Source organism: Odocoileus virginianus, chromosome 31 (assembly GCF_023699985.2).
Source record: "Odocoileus virginianus isolate 20LAN1187 ecotype Illinois chromosome 31, Ovbor_1.2, whole genome shotgun sequence".
NCBI classification, from domain to species: Eukaryota; Metazoa; Chordata; class Mammalia; order Artiodactyla; family Cervidae; genus Odocoileus; species Odocoileus virginianus.
The window spans coordinates 6,266,732-6,287,159 of NC_069704.1; the positions used below are offsets into that span (position 1 = coordinate 6,266,732).

Below are 20,428 nucleotides of genomic sequence, written 5' to 3' on the forward strand. Positions count from 1 at the left end.
AGCCCAGCAGGCTCCTCTGTCCATGGGATTTCCCAGGTAAGAATACTGGAGTGAGCAGCCATTCCCTTTTCCAGAGGATCTTTCCAACTCAGGGATCAAACTCCAGTCTCCTGCATTGCAGGCATATTTTTTTTACTGTCTGAGCCACTGCATTGTCTCCAATTTAAAGTCAGGTCACAATGGTAGAGTAGACTGCCTGATCCTGAACTCCAGTGAGTGTTCACAGCAGGATATAAGGTGTCAATTTTAGCATCTGTGGTCTGGCCTGCAAATACTTAGAGTTCACTGTACTCTGTAACTGTGACCTAGACTTCTGCACATACTTCTGACTTCTCTGAACTTGGAGGAAGAACCTTCAAGACTGTCAGCCACATTGAGGCAACCTGCTCTAACCTACTGGTATGCTTGCAAGCTGGCTTTCCAAAGAAGAAAAAAAAAAATCTAAATAGCTTCATTTATATCATCTGCCTATATCTGTGTAAGCTACTTATATATATATAATTTATAATTATATATAAATATATATATATTATATATGCTATGTTTATAGCATTTGCAACTGTTAGAACTAGACATGGAACAACATACTGGTTCCAAATCAGGAAAGGATTATGTCAAGGCTGTATATTGTCACCCTGCTTATTTAACTTATATGCAGAGTACATGCGAAATGCCGGGTTGGATGAAACACAAGCTGGAATCAAGATTGCCGGGAGACATATCAGTAACCTCAGATATGCAGATGATACCACCCTTATAGCCAAAAGCGAAGAAGAACTAAAGAGCCTCTTGATGAAAGTGAAAGAGGAGAGTGAAAAAGTTGGCTTGAAACTCAACATTCAGAAAACTAAGATCATGGCATCCAGTCCCATCACTTCATGGCAAATAGATGAGGAAATAATGGAAAGAGTGAGAGATTTTATTTTTATGGGCTCCAAAAGCACTGCACGTGGTGACTGCAGCCATGAAATTAAAAGACACTTGCTCCTTGGAAGAAAAGCTACAACCAACCTAGACAACATATTCAAAAACAGAGATTTGACTTTACCGACAAAGGTTCATCTTCTAGTCAAGGTTATGGTTTTTTCCAGCAGTCATGTATGGATGTGAGAGTTGGCCTATAAATAAAGCTGAGTGCAAAAGAACTGATGCTTTTGAGCTGTGGTGTTGGAGAAGACTCTTGAGAGTCCTTGAACTACAAGGAGATCAAACTGGTCCATAGTAAAAGAGATCAGTCCTGGGTGTTCATTGGAAGGACTGATGCTGAAGCTGAAATTCCAATACTTTGGCCACCTGATGTGAAGAACCAACTCATTGGAAAAGACCCTGATGCTGGGAAAGACTGAAGGCACAAGAAGAAGGGGATGAGAAAGGATGAGATGGTTGGATGGCATCACCAACACGGTGGACATGAGTTTGAGTGGGCTCCGAGAGTCAGTGATGGACAGGAAGCGTGGCGTGTTGCAGTCCATGGGGTCGCAAAGAGTCAGACACGGCTGAGCAACTGAACTGAACTGAATACCTATGGTGTACATTGGGCTTCCCTATGGCTCAGCTGGTAAAGAATCCGCCTGCAATGCGGGAGACTTGGGTTCGATCCCTGGGTTGGGAAGATCCCCTGGAGAAGGGAAAGGCTACCCACTCCAGTATTCTGGCTTAGAGAATTCTGTGGATGTCCATGGGGTTGCAAAGAGTGGGACACAACTGAGTGACTTTCACTGCGGTGGACAGTCTCCTACCATGTCCGGTTTCAAGTCCTAGATTTGGCAACTGCCAAGCTGCATCCCTGAATATTTATCAGTTATCTCTCTTGATTCAGCTGGAGCCGGTTCCAACTGGCACTGGTCCAATCCCGTGACCAGCCGAGATGTACCTGCAGCGTCTCTGCACGTGCGCATGCTCAGTCGCTCAGTCGTGTCCGACTCTTTGCGACCCGTGGACACTACCCCGCCAGGCTCCTCTCTGTCCATGGAATTTTCCTGGCAGGAATACTGGAGTGGGTTTCTGTTTCCTCCTCCAGGGGATTGTCTTGACCCACAGATGGAACCCACTTCTCCTGCATCTACTGCATTGCAGGCAGATTTTTTACTGCAGATCCACCCTGTAAGCCCTGATATACCTCCTAGGGATTGCTATCTCATTTTTTCTGTGTATTTCACAGTTCGGCCCATATAGAAAATATAGAAACTAGGTACATGTGTTGCTTAAAGAATGAACACACAGTTGAATGATACAGGAATAGTCAAAACTGGACAGGAGGGGAGGAAATACTGCCTTCAGCCCTGAATCAAGAAGGACACAGCATCCTCTTACTAGGAAGTTCTGTGTGTTGTACAGAATATCTGTACTTCTCTGTGGCAATGAAATGACCTGTTGAAGAAATTCTTCCTGGAAGTAGAGTTTGGGTATAGTCTTCAAAACCCTATTCCTCCCTTCCTCTTTCTGATCCATCACAAACCAGGAGCTCTGACTTCAGATGTGCTTTCCATTTGGTGACTTTTCTTCATCCCCAGTGCTGCCCCCACAATCAAGTCATTACTTACAACCTCTTACTCCTCACCACCCTCTGGTCATGACGCCTCTATCCCCTAGCAGCCAGACTGAGCTGCATAACCCGTAACTGCATCACATCCTTTCCTTCTCAGCACCTGTTATTAGTTCTCCTGCTCCTCCTGGTTAAGAGCAAACTTCCTTGCATGTCCCTGCCCACCTGTCCATCCTCATCCCACATCCTCATCACTGTTTCCACTGCATTCCACCCTGGAAACTCCATTGTGCTGCTCAGAACACCCTTCCTCCCTACCCTCATCAGGACCGGACTTAACTGCCCCTTTCTCAAAGAGATTCCTCATCCCACTGTGTTCCTCTCCACTCTAGCATGAATCAGCATGCACATGCTATGTCTACATCTATGAGTACCAACCCTCCGCAGACTGAGAAATTCACAGGAGCGGAGGCCACATCTGTTTCTGTGTTGGCTCCCTCTGTCCCACAGGGCTGGAGAGGCTGCTGTGTCGGTGTGGGAGGTCTCTCTCGTGAGTGAGAAGGCTGCCACCTGGGAGGTAACGTGACAGAGTTTTGAGGGCTTCACTGTGGGATCAGCCATCATCAGTTTAAGTTTTATTAGCTCTGTGATCTTAGGAATGCAGTTGCTTTCAACTATGCATTCATGGTTGTTTTTTCCTCTGCGAGATGGTATAGAAATAGTAACTCCATCACAGAATGTTAGAAGGATTAAATGAAATAACTCCATGTAAACCTCTTAGTCTAGGACTGTGCCTAGCCACGGCAGCTGTTATTATTTTACTAGAAGACAAAGTGATACATCAGCTGAAGCTCATGGTCACCTTCTTCTCTTCACCAAGGAGATAATGCTTAGATTTTGTTTTCCCTACTTGGAAAGTTCCCACGAAAGCGGCTCCTCCTCTCCAAGTCATTGGTTAGAAGCTCTTCCATTCACTCATTTATTCATTTGTTCATTAACCACATATTAGTTTAGCAATTACTCAGTACCAGGTCCAGTGGTAGATAGTATAAGACAATGTGCATGTCCGTGAAGAAGGTGAAATTTCGTGGGAGGAGATAGCAGGTTTGCACTCATCTCTCTTAGTTATAGGATTTTCCTAGAAAACCTTGCAAATAGCCGATTGGAGGGTTAGTCTGTAAAAACAAGAGACTTTGGCTATATCCTGTCTTTTGTAGTTGGAAATATCCAGGAAGGGAGAGAAGGAAAGAAGAGGGGGAAAGTCTATCCCCCACATTAGAATTGAAGTAGGACCAACCAAGGCATCATTATGCCCATGTTATTATTTGAGGAAACAGATAGTACAAAGACAAAGTGAGCATCCCAAAGTCATGTAGCCAGAAACTGGCAAATCTGGGAATGTGGCTTCTGCTGACTTGTGCAGTGGTATTCTCCATTCTTGGAGCTGCTGACTCCTGGAAAACCAAGACGAAAGCAGCATTGCTAATGCTGGCCCTGGTTGACGATTGAAGTAGAAGAAGAAATTCATAGTTATGATTCCCAGGGCTGTTGTTACTTCTGCTCTAAGCATACCTACCTCCTAATCTCAATTCTGATACACTTACACATATATTCACATCCTTGCCTATATACATAGGTTTCTATAAAATTGAGTAGGGTTTCTATTTTAGCTCTTTAGGATACTCAGATATGGGCATTTTATAAATAAATATGCGCTAATGTTGTTACTATTATTGCGGTCCCATAAATTCAGTGACACGTGCCGGAAGTTGCAGGTGTGTATATCACCTGAATTACAGTTACTTAGGGAACCACTGCTACTGTGTCCCTGCCATCTCTACCAGAGTGATGTCTCTGCACAGCTCCTGCTGCGGAAATAACCTGTGTTCTTCCATTCCAGCCCAAGGAACTAAGTGCCCCTGGGGTAGGATAGGGAACTTTTTTATAAATACACAAGGATGTGTGACTTGAATGCATCATTGCTGGTCAGCCCTTAGTCTAGGAGGAACCATGACAAATTGTTGAGTCTATGGACTCTGCTGATAATAGGGCAAGCAGCTAAGAACACTCAGTGTATGCCAAACAAGGTGTGAGAACCTTACTTACATGCATAAAGAGCCATAAAGAAATTAAGTAACTTTCTCGGAGTTACTGGCTAACAATTATCAAGCCTTTCTGATTATCAGTCACTGGACTGAAAATTTGCTTTTGCTCAAGTAACTTGTGAAGTAGGCATTTTATTCATATTTTATAAACTGGGACAATGAAGACCGTATTGAACCAGCAGCTTCAACTAATGGGCTGGTTGATTCCAGCTCTGTGGGATGTTAAGGGCTATGGGTCTAATCTTTTTCTTTCTTTTTTTTTTTTTACTGTACCTTGCAGCATGCAGGATCTTAGTTTCCTGACCACAGACCAAACCTGTGCCCCCTGAAGTGGGAGTCCAGAGTCTTAACCACTGAACCACCAGGGAAGTTTCAGGGCTATGATCTTAAACTCCTTTTTTTTCCCCCTCATTGATTTCCCAAGTTTGCCGTGTTGAGAAATTATTGAGTTGGGTTTCAAGCTTAATATGTCTGATTATCAAGCTCTCAAGTCTTCCATGTCGCCAACTTCACTTCTGGGAACATTGTGTGAACACAGGATCTTGTGGAGAGAGAAGGAGATGCGAGAGGGGCGTGGGGAGGGGTGGGAAGGAGAGAGAAAGAGGCCGGGGTAGAGATAAAAAAGGAGGTCCTCCCCGGTGAAACCTGCCCTGATTTTGTCCAGCATAGTTCAGCAGCTGCTTTCTCTCAGCTCTCCCCATGTTGTGAGAATTTCGGGCAGACAGTCACCCAGGCACAGCGCAATCAATCTTCTCCCCGCCTTCCCACCTACCTGACTGTGTCCCTGCAGGCTGGGGCTGGGCTGCCTGCCTGGGGAGAGTCCCGAGACTTGCTGGGGGCTGAGCGCTCACCGAATGCTCAGGGAATCTTTTTGCGGTGAGTGGAGGTCTCTTCTCAATCTCAGGGACTCCACGTTTCCTGCTACCCATGAAGACTTTTCAGCCTCTTTCAGTCATTCATTCAAGTTAGCCCAGGATCAGGTATTTGTTCCTGTGGAACAAATTATCGCAACATTAGCAGGTTAAAACAGCCAACAGGTACCTGCTCACTTACTGTCTCAACCAACATTTATTTTCTGGGCCAGGGATCCGGGCACCATGTGACTGGTCCTCCAGCTCAGGGTTTCTCATGAGATTGCAGTGAAGTCGTCAAAAACCAGGGCTTTGGTCTCCTCTCCAGGCTCCGCTGGGGAAGGCCTTGCTTCCTGACTTCTTGTAAGCTGGTAGCAGGGGCCACCCTCCTTTCCCTGTTGCGTGGGCCTCTCTATGGGCAGCTCACAACAAAGCATATGGTTTCACCAGAGCAAGAAAGTGAGAAGAGCCAGAGAGTGTAAGAAAAAAGAAAGTCACAATCATCGGTACCTACCCTACTCTTAGAAGTGACATTCCACAATTTTGCTACAGTCCATTTGATGAATGTGAGGCTGTAAGGGGAGGGGATTACTCCTGGGTTCGAATACCAAGAGGCAGAGACCATTGGGAGCTCTTTTGGAAGCTGCCTACCTTGGTCCCCTTGCCCTCTTTGTGAGTGAAGTGAAAGTCGCTCAGTCGTGTCTGACTCCTTGAGACTCCATGAACTATATAATACAGTCCATGGAATTTTCCAGGCCAGAATACTGGAGTGAGGAGCAGTTCCCTCCTCCAGGGGGTCTTCCCAACGCAGAGATCAAACCCAGGTCTCCTGCATTGCAAGCGGATTCTTTACCAGCTGAGCCACCAGGGAAGCCCTCTTTCCTCTTCTCCTGCCCTCCTTCAGTCAGTTCAGTCGCTCAGTCGTGTCCGACTCTTTGCGACCCCATGGACCGCAGCACACCAGGCCTCCCTGTCCATCACCAACTCCCAGAGCTTACTCAAACTCATGCCCATTGAGTCGGTGATGGCATCCCCATCTCATCCTCTGTCGTCCACTTCTCCTCCCACCTTCAATCTTTCCCAGCATCAGGGTCTTTTCAAATGAGTCAGCTCTTTGCATCAGTGGCCCAAGTATTGGAATTTCAGCTTCAATATCAGTCCTTCCGATGAACACCCAGGACTGATCTCCTTTAGGATGGACTGGTTGGATCTTCTTGCAGACCAAGGGACTCTCAAGAGTCTTTTCCAACACCACAGTTCAAAAGCATCAATTCTTTGGCAGTCAGCTTTCTTTATAGTCCAGCTCTCACATCCATACATGACTACTGCTTTTCTCCAAAGTCAGATCCTTATTTCATTTCAGGCAGTTCTAGACTTCAAGAATGATTTATCATCAAGCTTCGGGTTCTCAAATTCTATCCAGGATTCTTCTCAGCCTCCTCTTCGGTAAACATCCTCTGGTGTATTACAGAGTGTCTTTTGAAGAATAAGGTTTGTGCCTTTAACCCAGGGCCACTCCATGTCTCCCACTCCAGAGGGACAGTTGCAGATCTCATCCTTTGTCACAATGTCTTTGGACCCCACCCCTTGAGATTATGAAGTCACTGGAGATTATGCAGCACCCCCAGCACAATGTCTGGCACTTAGCAGGTATCTGGCCCATCTTTGTGGATGAAGTGAATGAATGAGGAGATGGTTCAGGTTTGCACAGGGCCAGAGGGGCTGGCCTGGAAGGACTGGCAACATTATCTTGGATAAAGCTCACTGTCTGAGGCCATGAACCATAACTTCCTAGGTAGGAGCCTCCCTGCCTGTCTGGCTTCTTCTGCCTGCAGTTTACAAGTACCTGTAGCTCCTGCTACTCCAGTTTATGTACCTTGCCTTGTTCACCCTTGCTGTTCCCATTCTCCTGGCCCACATGCCCTGTTTTTCTACTTGGCTGACTTCCATGTTGCAAGCCTCAACTCTCAGGAACGGTTCTCCAAACCTGCACTGACCTCCACCACCATGGTGATCCTCTTGCATTAGTTTCTCTGTTCAGGGGCCTGCTGGCCCAGTGGGTACTGAGACCCCTAATGATGCTGAGCTCTGATCCCCTGCTCACAGAGCTTAGTGGAGAGTGGACTCTCAATAAATAGCCCTTGAGTGAGTGGATATCTGCTGTTATAGGCAGGGAGACAGAGTCCATAGAGGGGAGAGGTTTTCTGAAGGTGGCTCAGTGAAAGGTGGAAGACCGTATTAGAACAGAGCTCTCTGCAGGCCCATCCTTGTCCCTAAAGGCAAGGTCCAACCTGGTCCCTGGGCTGAGACCTCTTTGGTTCTGTAGGAGGTGGCATATTTCACCCAGCAGATTTGAAAGGTTTGGGTCCAGGACGTCAGCCTAAAATACTGTGAGGCCTCTGTATGGAAATGTTTCTGGGCAGAAATGCTTTCAGGAACATTTTTTCCCCTCCCTCCTTTTTTCTTCTTTTATCCTCTTTTGTATTGTCTCCTCAAAGGTCTTAAGGCAAAGCTGTTTATCTCCAGATGGCTGCTTAAACACAGTGCAATGTGCTTTTACTGAAATGTTAGTGGTCTAAAGAGGAGGCGATGGGTTGGAAAACCAAGGAGGAAAATGCCCCTCTATGTAAAGAGTTGCAGGCAAGTGTGTTTATTCCAGTCAAGTTCCCAGGTGCCTAGCAGCCCAACTCCTCCATCCAGGAAAGGGCAGGATCCTCTGTCCCTCATGGAACCCCAGTTCCTTCCTCTCTAAGACTGAGGTCTGGGGTGGGGAGCAAGACCCTTGGTTTGAGAATCTGCTTCTTCAGGCCAGAGCTTCTTCTAGTTTCTTAGATTTGTAGGAGAGCCGATGGCAAACAAGCCCTGGTATAAAGAATAGTGATGCTTCTGGGGTCAGGTAGACCTTCGTTGAGTCCCAGCTTTGCCTCTGATTGTTTCTGTAGCTTTGGCAGCTCTGATCCCTTTGAGCATCATTTTCCTCATTTATAAAGTGGAAATCATGGTGCTTAATTTAGAGGGTTGTTTTTAGGACTCAGCGAAACAGTGCAAGTCAAGTACTGAGCCTTGTTTCACAGTGGTTGCTCATGCAGAATCTCTTTCCTTTCCCTTTTCTCACGTTTGTGTGCCTTCCATGATATCCTCACCAAGAGGCTCCTCTGCCTGAGTTTTCCTTGCTTTAAGGCTAAATATCTCAGCTCTTTCACCTGCTGTCCTCTCCTGACCTAATCTCCAGTCCAGCACTGGTCACTCTCTTCAGACCACAGGCCACCTGTCTGTGCCCTGCTCAGAGCATCACCGAGACCTGAGTTATGTTACCAGCTCAGCAGCTTAGTAGGGCCGTGACCTTGAGCAAACCTTTTCTGCTCCCCAAGCTCCACTTCCCAGCTTCATAAGATAGGGATTCAAGGGATGCTGTAAAGCTGACTAATGGATGCAGAGAGCACAGCAGAGGCTTAGCGCATAGTAGGTATTACTCCTCTGTGTGTGTGAGAGCCTTGCTCTCGAGGAAAGTCATTACTCTTCCGGCCACATGATCTTTCTCCCACTTGTGACCCATCCTGAATGTACACAGTTATCTGGGTTCAATGGTCCGTTTCTATATTTATTGGTCTACATGTAATGATGATGATGGTGATGATGATGAAGCACACTACTGTGATTGAGCATCTACTATGAAATGTGTATTTTCCTATTTCATCTTTTACTGACCCTGTGGAGTAGATGTCATTCATATTTTATAGATTAGGACAATGAGACTTCCTGAAGGTCAACAAGAAAAAAAATGAAAGCAAGGTTCTCTACCTCCAAAGTCCCCACTCTTTAATCTACTGTACTTTACACTTTGCGCCTGTTTGTTGAGGTTGTTTTGTGGGAGTATTTGGATGTGGTTCATGTTGACTGTGTGTTGACATTGACCAACTTAGCTTCGTTGAACCCACCTAACATACAGTCATGTGAGCAGGTCTGACCAGTGCCACAGGAGCAGAATCCTATAAGATGTATCATCTTTACTATAGGGACAAAGCACCAGCATCTGATATATGGGTTAAGGTAGGAAAAGTCAGCAACTGTCCCAAGTGGTGAACTGAGGAACACTGTCATGGGCGTTGGCACAGGTGGGATCTTGGTGGGCAATGCGACCTTGGGCAAGGCTGTTGTCTTCCTAGTAACCTTTAGCATGCTGGATTAGACGGACTCATCTAAAGCTGTTCCTCAGCCCTGCTTCTTGGCTCCATGATTATCTTCTACATGTGAAAGTCAATGACAGAATATGTGTTTGGAACAAAAGGATGGGGAACCTATTTACCAACTTCAGAACCAAAGGGTTGCCTTGGAGAGGAGAGTTGAAGACTGACTTGTGGACCTATCGAGGAAAGGGATGGGTTCAGCTGGTTATCACTCTAGGACTAGATTTTTTAAATTTATTTTGTTGAAGTATAGTTGATTGTGGGCTTCTCAGGCAGTGCTAGTGGTAAAGAACACGCCTGCCAGGGATCAGGGTTCAATCCTTGGGTCGAGAAGATCCCCTGGAGGAGGGCATACATCCCACTCCAGTATTCCTGCCTCGAGAATCCCATGGACAGAGGAACCTGGCAGGCTATAGTCCATAGGGTCCCAAAGAGTCTGACATGGCTGAAGTGACTTAGCATGCACACACACATAGTGGATTTTCAAAGTTGTGTTGGTTTCTGATGTACAGCAAGGTGATACAGCTTATATGTGTGTGTGTGTGTGTGTGTGTGTGTATACATGTTGTTTTTCCTATCCTTTTGCATCATGGCTTATCACAGGGTATTGAATGAGGTCCCCTCTGCTAAACAGTAGGGCCTTGTTTATTCATCCTGTATGATAGTTTTCATCTGTTAACCCCAAACCCCCAGACTGTTCCTCTACCACCTCCCTCCCCCTTGGAAACCACGAGTCTCTTCTCTATGTCTTTGAGTCCGTTTCTGTTTTATGAATAAGTTCATTTGTGCCGTGTTTTAGATTCTGCATATAAGTGATATCATCTGGTATTTGTCTTTCTCTGCCTGACTTGCTTTACCCCCTTCACTTCTCCAGGCCCATCCATGTTGCTACCTTATTTCATTCTTTCATGGCTAATATTCCATTGTGTATATATACACCGCATCTCCTTTGTCTTTTCATCTGTTTAGGTTGTTTCCGTGTCTTGGATAATGTAAATAGTACTTCTGTATACATAGGGATGCATGCATCTTTGCAAATTATAGTTTTCTCTGAGTAGATTTTCGTTTTGCTGTGACGTGGCCCTTACTCTGAAGGTTAACAGTAAGGGAAGGCTGCATGGTGCACTATTAAGAGCTTCAGGATCTAGAGCCAGATTTGGATTCTGGCTTTGGGGCTCAGTGGCTTTCTAGCCTTGGGGTAACCACATTTCCCTTGTTTTCAAAATGAAGAGCTAACAAAACTTTATGATTGATTGAATCAAGTAATACCTCAAATACTTTCACAACATATTATACATAGGGAGTGCTTCAAAAGATTATCATCAGTAGCAGCAATTAAGTGGGTTTTCTTTTGAGTTAATGAGCTTCCAGGTGATGTTCAAATTCAAGGTGGATGGCCACGACGAGAACCATTGTAGGAAACTGCCTGTAGATGTTACTCACACTGTGTTATATGTTAGGGTCAAAGCCATGAGTACCCTGTGACCCTAAGCTTCTGTGAGTCAAATTTAGGACAGAGAGTGCATGTGATTTAAGAATTAAGAGGAGTTTGGGTTTCCTGTGAGTTGCAATGGTTAGGGCAGACGTCCAGGAGATGGGAGTTCTCTGGTCTTGAGAAGTTGATCTCCCTTTGACATGTTAAGAAAAGTAGGCAGGACAACAGATCGTTGTGGGCAGTGCATGCAGCCTGAGTCGAGGGAGGGGACAGGCAAATGTTCCTGTGGCAGAAAGTTTATAGAAAATCAGGCTGAGCCTTATTCTCCACTATTTCTCAGGTGCAATCTGAGAACCAGGAGAAAGAGGTGAGGCGGGAGATCCCTCCTCCCTCCAGAGACTTGAGAAGGCTGTCTTCCTTTAGAGGAAATGTGGCGCGGTGCAGGAGATATTGAGCTTAGAGGTCAATAGGTCTTGGTTCCTATTCCATCCCTGTCCCCTTGCAAGTTCTGAGCCTTTCGGCAAATCGATTAAACTCTCTGAGTTTCCATTTCCTCCAGTGTCAAATAACATCCCCATTGCCTGGAGATGACAGTAGACATGTGAAATAAAATAATTTCTGGTGGTAAAACCACCAGAGCAGACCTAGTAAATATGAAATGCATAAAAAACAGCATTTATCTCCTCCTGCTTCCACAAACCTTCAACCAAAGTCCAGTGGTGTCTTCTAAGAGAATGGAAGAGTGACTTTTTTGGCAAGCTCCAAAGAAAAGCAGCAAGAATTGTGTCTTTTATGAAGAAGGGAGATGGTTGGCCCTGATGTTCCTTGGTAGCCATGGAAACGTGTGGCTGCTTTTTGCTCTGTCCCTTTGCACCCACTTCCCCTTTACATGGGTGGTATGGGCTGAGGGTGGAGATGCAGCTAAACAGCCTACAGTCTAAGAGGGTGACCTCTGGGATCAAGCACCAGTATCTGAATATTTCTTCTCTTTTGTAAGTCAGTACCCGCTGATGATCACCTGTGAATCTAAGACTCAAATGTGACCTTTTCTCCCTCCTTCTTTCCCATTTATTTCTGAGTGTTTCTAGGACTTTGGTTCTTTTGAATCATCTCCACGATTTCTCATTCACACAGTGCAATTTCACCTACAGAGTACAGCATCTTTTTCCTTTCCCTAATGCATTCCATCAGCCTGTAAAATTCCAGATGAATAGTATTTAACCTTCTACAAGGCCTCTTGTACCTGCCTCTTTTCCTTCCTTGAATATGTTTTCCTGTGACTCTTAAAGTCCATTTTCGTTAAAAAAATTTTCTGGCTTTATTGACATATAATTGATGTACATCACGGTGTAAATTTAAAGTGTGCAGCAAAACGGTTTGACTTACATATTTTGCAAAATGATTACTGTAAGAAGTTTACTTAGCATCCATCATCTCAAATAGCTACAATAAAAAGAAACAAGAAAAGAGAAGGAAAAGGGGTGTTTTCCTTGTGACAAGCACTTTTAGGATTTACCTCGTAATACGTTTCTAGATTCTATCCATCAGGGTTAACTGCATGTCCTCATGTTGTACAAACATCCCTGGTACTTGTTTACCTCACAGCCGGAAGTTTGTATCTTTTGTTCCCCAGCCTTCCAATTCCCCCTCTTTCCACCCACTATTCATAGTAACCAAAAATCTGATCTCTTTTTCCGTGGTGTTTTTTTTTTTCCCTAGATTCCATAGACAAATGAGATCATATGGTATTTAGTTTTCTCCATCTGACTTATTTCACTTAGCATTATGTCCTCAGAGACCCTCCATGTTGTCAGATGGCAGGATTTCCTTGTTTTATAAGGCTAAATAAATTCTTGTGTGTGTGTGTGTGTCTTGCAACTTCTTTATCTGTGGCTGAGCAATTAGGTAGTTTTCATGTCTCCTTTGTAAATAATGCTGCTGTGAGCATGGGGGTACAAGTATGTTTTCATGTTAGTGTAAAACTACATTTTCTGCTAACACTTGGGAGCCAGAAGACTATGAGATCTTGTAGTCAAATGAGACTGTGAAACTTCCTCCATCATTTCCCAGTGGTTAAGTCTTATCTTTTCCTTTTTCAGATAGAGATAGTAGTTTCTGCTTTGCAAGCCTGTTGAAAAGTTTAAGCAGGCAAATGTAAGTAAAAATTTTAACCCAGTGCCAAGCAAAGAATGCTTAAACTAGCGCACAATTGCATTCATCTCACACTCTAGTAAAGTAATGCTCAAAATTCTCCAAGCCAGGCTTTAGCAATATGTGAACCGTGAACTTCCAGATGTTCAAGCTGGATTTAGAAAAGGCAGAGGAAACAGAGACCAAATTGCCAACATCCGCTAGATCATTGAAAAAGCAAGAGAGTTCCAGGAAAACATCTATTTCTGCTTTATTGACTATGCCAAAGCCTTTGGCTGTGTGGATCACAATAAACTGTGGAAAATTCTTCAAGAGATGGGAATACCAGACCACCTGACCTGCCTCTTGAGAAACCTGTATGCAGGTCAGGAAGCAACAGTTAGAACTGGACATGGAACAACAGACTGGTTCCATATAGGAAAAGGAGTACGTCAAGGCTGTATATTGTCACCCTGCTTATTTAACTTATATGCAGAGTACATCATGAGAAATGCTGGGCTGGAGGAAGCACAAGCTGGAATCACGATTGCTGGGAGAAATATCAATAACCTCAGATATGCAGATGACACCACCCTTATGGCAGAAAGTGAAGAAGAACTAAAAAGCCTCTTGATGAAAGTGAAAGGGGAGAGTGAAAAAGTTGGCTTAAAGCTCAACATTCAGAAAACTAAGATCATGGCATCTGGTTCCATCACTTCATGGCAAATAGATGGGGAAACAGTGGCTGGCTTTATTTTGGGGGGCCCCAAAATCACTGCAGATGGTGATTGCAGCCATGAAATTAAAAGACACTAACTCCTTGGAAGAAAAGTTATGAGCAACCTAGACAGCATATTAAAAAACAGAGACATTACTTTGCCAACAAAGGTCCATCTAGTCAAAGCTATGGTTTTTCCAGTAGTCATGTATGGATGTGAGAGTTGGACTATAAAGAAAGCTGAGCACCGAAGAGTTGATGCTTTTGAACTGTGGTTTTGGAGAAGACTCTTGAGAGTTCTTGAACTGCAAGGAGATCAAACTGGTCCATCGTAAAGGAGATCAGTCCTGGGTATTCATTGGAAGGACTGATGCTGAAGCTGAAACTCCAATACTTTGGCCACCTGATGCGAAGATGACTCATTGGAAAAGACCCTGATGCTGCGAAAGATTGAGGACAGGAGGAGAAGGGGACGACAGAAGGCGAGATGGTTGGATGGCATCACTGACTCAATGGACATGAGTTTGGGTAAACTCCGGGAGTTGGTGATGGACAAGGAGGCCTGGCGTGCTGCAGTTCATGGGGTTGCAAAGAGTCAGACATAACTGAGTGACTGAACTGAACTGAATAGGCATAGGAGCAACAGTTAATTATTGGAAACTGCTGATACTCCTAACAGTGACCTTTGTATTAGCTATTAAACTAGCTCATTAGTTTCCCTTCTTTGTTCCACAGAACATTGATTCTGCAGTATACCAACACTTTGGGGAAACATTGGGTTAAATTCTTCTAAAGCAAATTTAATGTAGACCTTTTTAAACATTTTAGTGCCAGATATATATACCCTACCACTTTAAGAGGTGACTGTAGAATGTAGCATGTTCCAGAATTTTTTGAAAATCAATTTTTTTTTCCAAGATACATTTTGTTTTGTGGGCAATATTGCACTGACTCTGTGGGGCTTTTAGGTACACTGTGTGATCAGTGGTTCCAGATGTTCTAATCCGACCTTCCCATCTCATCAGTGAGACCTGGGTCAATAGTTATGAAAGAGCGCTAGACTCTGGGTCAGATTATTCCCCTGGAATACATGAGTTCACCGTTGGAATACAGGAGTTCACCTGGAATACATGAGTTCACCGTTGAGTCTCTGCTTCCTCATCTGTATTCTCAAGATAATAGCAACACCCACGGCATTGCATTTTTGTAAGACGTGAAGGGAATGTTTGTGGGTAACTTGTAAACCAACAAGAATTGAAAGGAACATGGTGCCGGCGGCGCTGTCTTCATCACCTACACCGCTGTCACCACTCCCCTGTCATCGCCTTGAAGTTGTCTTCGTGGTTTCAGGAACGTGTGTCTGCAGCTGTCACAGCGAAACCCAGGGAGCCGGCTGTGTGGAGCCCCATTCCATGTCTCCTGTCAGCGCCTTTCTCACCAACGGGGTGATCAGGCCTGCACCCCAGACCCATTCCTCATCGTCAGGGCACAGCCAGCACAAAGGGCTCGCCAGGGGCCTTGTGGATAACGGTCAGCTCCACGTAGCTCAACTGAACTATTTTCTCAGGCTCAGAGAGGAAGAGAGACAGCCATCTAGCTTGCCCCTCCCACCACCTGCCCTTCTGATAATCTTCCCTCCGCTGATGCCAAGGTTCCCCTGGAAGACCCATGGTCAATATCAGGTGGGACAACGAAGCCACTAGGAGTCCCCCCATAGTCCCCACAGGTTCACAGGGCAAGCTGAGGTCTGTCAGGGAATTCACAGGGTTGATTCGTCTCTGCTCACATCACATCTGCCATGCTGTTGAGAAGTCGTGGAAGGTAATGGTTGAGAACTTGGGCTCTCAAGTTAGGTTTTTAAAAATTTCAGCCCTACTACCTTTGAGCTGCGTGGCCTTCAGCAAGTGGTGGCATCAGTTTTCGCATTTGTAAAGTGGGGAAGAGGGAATAGTAGACTTCTCATGAGGTTTCTATGAATGTGAGATATTAGGTGGAAATGGCTAATTATATTGTCTGGCACAAAGCTGATTTTTTTCTGAATGTTGGTTAATGAGGATGATGACATTCATTGCTAGCAAAGCCATTGTAGAAAAAGCAAATCTATGTGAAGTGTAATAAAGAGACTCAAAGCGTGACTTTAGAGAAATAAAGTAAGGCTAGCAACATGTGTTGTGGAGAGGAAGACTCGGGGCAACTGCGTTGTGACCTTTAACTACATAGCCGCCTGCAGGAGGAAATCTTGGGTGCGTCCTTTTTGGCTTGGATGGCAGAAGTGGGCTCACAGACTGAGGTTCTAGGATTGTTTAGAAGTATCTGAATAGAGAATTGCTGCCTCCTAGGCGGTGAGTTTGCTGTCTCTGGAAGTATGCAAAAGCTGTATGAACTCTTGCACAGATCTTCTGAAGGAAAATCCTAGGGAAGATAGGAGACTGGGGAAAGTACAAATGGATGTACTTTGGATTTGAGAGCACCAGGTTCAGAGAGCCAGAGAACACAGGAAACTAGTTCATGGCAGAAATAGAAAGGGGGCAGGGTGAGGAGAGACTTGGGCCCTGGTAGGCAAGACAGGGGAAAGGCTGCCCCATGCTGACACATCACACTGTAGCATTGTGTGCAGAATCCAGACACGAGGCAGGCTGAGGAAAGGAGGCCGCCTTCCCCGGGGTTCTGAGAAAGCCCCAGGCTCAGGTGTTCTTGCCTCCTGCCTCCAGTGTGACACTTGCGCTTGTCAGACGTGTCCCCATTTTCGTTTCCAGAAATACTCAGGGTGGCACAGCGGCCTGGGAGCTCAGGTGTGCCAGGAAGACCGCGAGGTTGTCAACGAGGTTACTGGGGCGCCCCGTCAATCTGCGGGGGCCACTCTGATATGCAGGAGGCTCTGCTGTGAGGCTTCTCATGGGCTTTTTTTTGTATGATTTCTGGCTGGACAGGGACCAACCTTTGCCTGAGAAAGTGAATACATTTGACTAGAAAAGCACCAATAGCAATATTCTAATGCTGACGCCTCTTGGTAGAAAGGGGAGCAACATTTAAGCATTCATTCACTCACTCAGTCATTCAGTAGATCCTTATTGAGCACCTAATATATCCAGATGTGCTTATAGACACTGGAATCATAGACGAGAATAACAAGTGATGCCTGACACGTGTATGTGTGTGTTTGGTTGTTCAGTCATGTCCGACATTCTGTGGCCACGTGGACTGTAGCCTGCCAGGCTCCTCTGCCCGTGGAATTTTCCAAGAATACTGGAGTGGGTTGCTGTGCCCTCCGCCAAGGGATCTTCGCAACCTCAGGGTTAGAACCCGTGACTCTTGCATCTCCTGCATTGGCAGGCAGATAATAGATGCACATTAAATAACTTCTTATTGAATGAATCAATTCCCAGATAAGGACATTGAGGCTTAGAGAAGTAAGGTGACTTGCCCGTGGGGACCAGCAGGTAGATGTGAAAGCCAGAATTCTAGCTTGAGCCGGAGCATCACATGACCTCTTGATATCCATGTAGATGCCGAGTGTTGGGCGGTGAGGTTTTAAGGAATTGAGATGAATGGAATGACACCGAGAGTGTATATAGATCCCTAAGTATGTGTATTCAGCGTTAGAGTCACAGTCTCTCATTTAACCCACACAACTTGTCTACCAGTTGGGGATTATCATTGCCATTTTATAGATTAGAGGACCAAGATTCTGATTGTGTTCGTCACCAGCCAAAAGTTGGAAGCTACTAAAAGGGAAGAGTTTGGATTTAAATCTCTATATCCAGAATCATAAACCAAACCTCTTTGTTTTGTTCTAAGTGGCATTTCTACTTTTGGGGCTCCTTCACCCTAATGAGTGGGTTCCTAGAATCCCTGTCCCTCACTAGGGTTCCATGTGCCACTTAAAGAAAGAAATGACTTCTCAGCTTCGGGTCCAGCCTCTCGTTCCCCCGGGATATCAGGTGGAAGGAATCAGTGGCATTATAGCAGCCTTAGGTTTTCCACACACAGTGGCCTGATGGGGTTAGATATATTTTCTTCATTGTAAAATGTGATTGATTCAATTCCAAGTTTAACGTAAATTTGATTTTCCTCTCTCAACCTGGCATTTCCAAACTGAGAATCAATCAAACCCCAAATTATAGGCAGCATGTGGATCAACAATGCGGAGTTATTTCCGGTTGAATTTCTCAAGCAATGCATTTTATGTCATTCTCTGCTGTTCTGAGAGGAGCTGAGGGGTAAGAGGAAGGGAGAATGAAAGGGAAATTCGATTATTAACTTTCTCCAGTTTCAATACACCCTGGGGAAATTCTATTCCCATAGAAGAGTTCTCTCTCTGGCAAGTGGTGAGGAGGGAACTACAATCTGGGATGTAAGCAGGAGTGACTGTGACCCTCGCCTTCCAAGGATGTTCATGTTCTGATCTGGAGCTCTCATTTATTGAGGGTTTTTTTTTTTTTTAATTTTTAGCCAATTACAAGCATCATCTTATTTGTCTTCACATCAGTTCTGAAAGGAGACCATTGTTCTCTCTTTTTCTTTTTTTAAAATTCAGGTGGAGACCTTGTGTCTTCTTAGGGTTGAGAAAAAGGGGAAATGACACAGTGAGGTTTTTGTGGGTAAGCCAGGGTAGGCATGTCTGGCTCTTCAGACCATGCTGTTTCCACAACAGCGTGATGCTGCCCAGGGGCCCTGATTCTGTGGTGAAGTGGGAGGTAGCGGGTATGGAGGAGAGGGTGGACAGGACTGGGTCTAGCAGCAAGATGGGTACAACTAGAGATAACCGTGCTGAGAGACGTCGGCCAGAGGGAGATGGATACCGTACGGTACCGCTTATATGTGCAGTCTGAAATACGGCACAAATGCCCCCATCTAAAAAACGGCGACAGACTCACGGACACACAGGACAGACTTGTGGTTGCCAAGCTGGGGGGGTGGGGGCGTTGGGCGGGAGAGGGTTTGACTGGAAGGTCAGTGTTGGTCGATGCAAACTATTGCATTTTGAATGGATAGACAACACGGCACTTCTGTGTAGCAAAGGGAACCATATTCGATACTCCGTGATAAACTGTAATGGAAATGAATATAAAAATAATGTATATGTATGTATAATGGAGTCACTTTGCTATACAGCAGAGATTGGCACAATACTGTAAATCAATCAACTATACCTCAATTAAAAAAAAAAGTACTCTGTAACGACCTATATAGGGAAAGAACCTCAAGAAGAGTGGATGTATGTGATGTGTAATTGATTCACTTTACTATGCAGCGGAAACGAATACAACACTGTAAATCAATTATACTCAATGAAATTAATTTTAAAACGTAAATGGAAAGAAAAAGAACCAGTTCTAACCCTGACTCTGCCACATGCAGTTGGCGTGACCTTTGACCTTTACCACTCTGCCCCCTCTTCCTGTGCAAAGCAGAGATGGCAGTAACAATTTGCGCTAAGGACTGAACACGATGATTCTCCTCTAGAATGTTAGCTTCAAGGACATTGGCTGTTTCCTTTACTGTTTTTCCCCTTTGACTACAACAGTGTGAGGGAAGAGTTGGTATTCAGTAAAAACTTGCTGGAAAGATGGATGGGTGGATGGGTGGATGTAAGTGTCAGGCATAGCTCCTGGGCGACAGAAAGCAGCTAACAAACGGAGGTTCTCTTCCCTCCAGGCCTTTGCCTCCTGCACTGGGGGAGGAGGGGTGTATTATGGGAGAGCGAGTTTCTACCTTGCCGCTGTCTACAGTCCCGACTCAGAGCTAAGTGCTGATGGCCAGTTCCCTAGGCCAAGAACTCTTAAAAAGTCACCTCTGTCTGAGCCCCACTGTGCAGTTTCTGCCAGGGCCAGTTGCCATGGAAACCCCTGCACCCTGGTGCCTGCTCCACGGGCATCTGGCCCGAGTGCAGACTTGACGTGTGTGCTTTCTTCTTCCTGGACTTCAGAGACAACCGTGGTGTTTCAGGCTTTCTCTGAGTAAATGGCTACCCCGGGATGCTGTTCGTTTGCCTTCTCTCTTCCACCCCTTCTGCTAAAACTCGCCCTGCGCGCTCCACTCTGCATGGCTTCAGTTTCCGTACAGAATCATTCCGTTCCTAGTATGTTCTGATAATGGGTTAGACAAAGAGATAAATAAGCCCTAGTTTCTGCTATCAGTTATGAGATAAATACCAATGTCTGGCTTGGAAATGACCATTTCCCAAGGGTCTGTCTTATGCCAGAAACTGTGCTGGTCATCTGACATTTGCTGTCTCATGTCTTACAACACTCTTGAAGGAAAGGTCATTTTATTCCTTTTCTCCAGATAAGAAAACTAACGACCAACAAGCTGATACCACTTTACTCCTACTCCTCACCCCTTGACTCTTTAAAAAAAAAAAAACACACTTATTTTTGGTTTTGGCTGTGCTGGGTCCTCACTGCTGCACGTGGGCTCTCTCTAGCTGCAGTGAGCAGGAGCTTCTCAATGCAGCAACCTCTGTGCACAGCGCGGGCCCTGGGCACATGCTCAGCTGTCGCTGCACGCAGGCCCC

The 20,428-nt window shown here is 45.3% G+C and overlaps 1 protein-coding gene across 9 annotated transcripts in view; it reads left to right on the forward strand.

Annotated features, from left to right (window-relative positions):
• Positions 1-20,428, forward strand: part of ASTN2 (astrotactin 2) — a 996,620-nt gene that overhangs the window by 380,359 nt on the left and 595,833 nt on the right. For 2 of the 9 annotated variants that reach the window (XM_070459208.1, XM_070459207.1), the window contains exon 1: positions 7,099-7,236. The exons of 6 other annotated variants lie outside the window; for them this stretch is intronic. Coding sequence is in view for 1 of the 3 variants with exons in the window: in XM_070459207.1 (XP_070315308.1) it covers positions 7,218-7,236 (19 nt within the window). In the remaining 2 variants the exon portion in view is untranslated. One more of the 9 variants, XM_070459209.1, reaches the window with a different exon arrangement.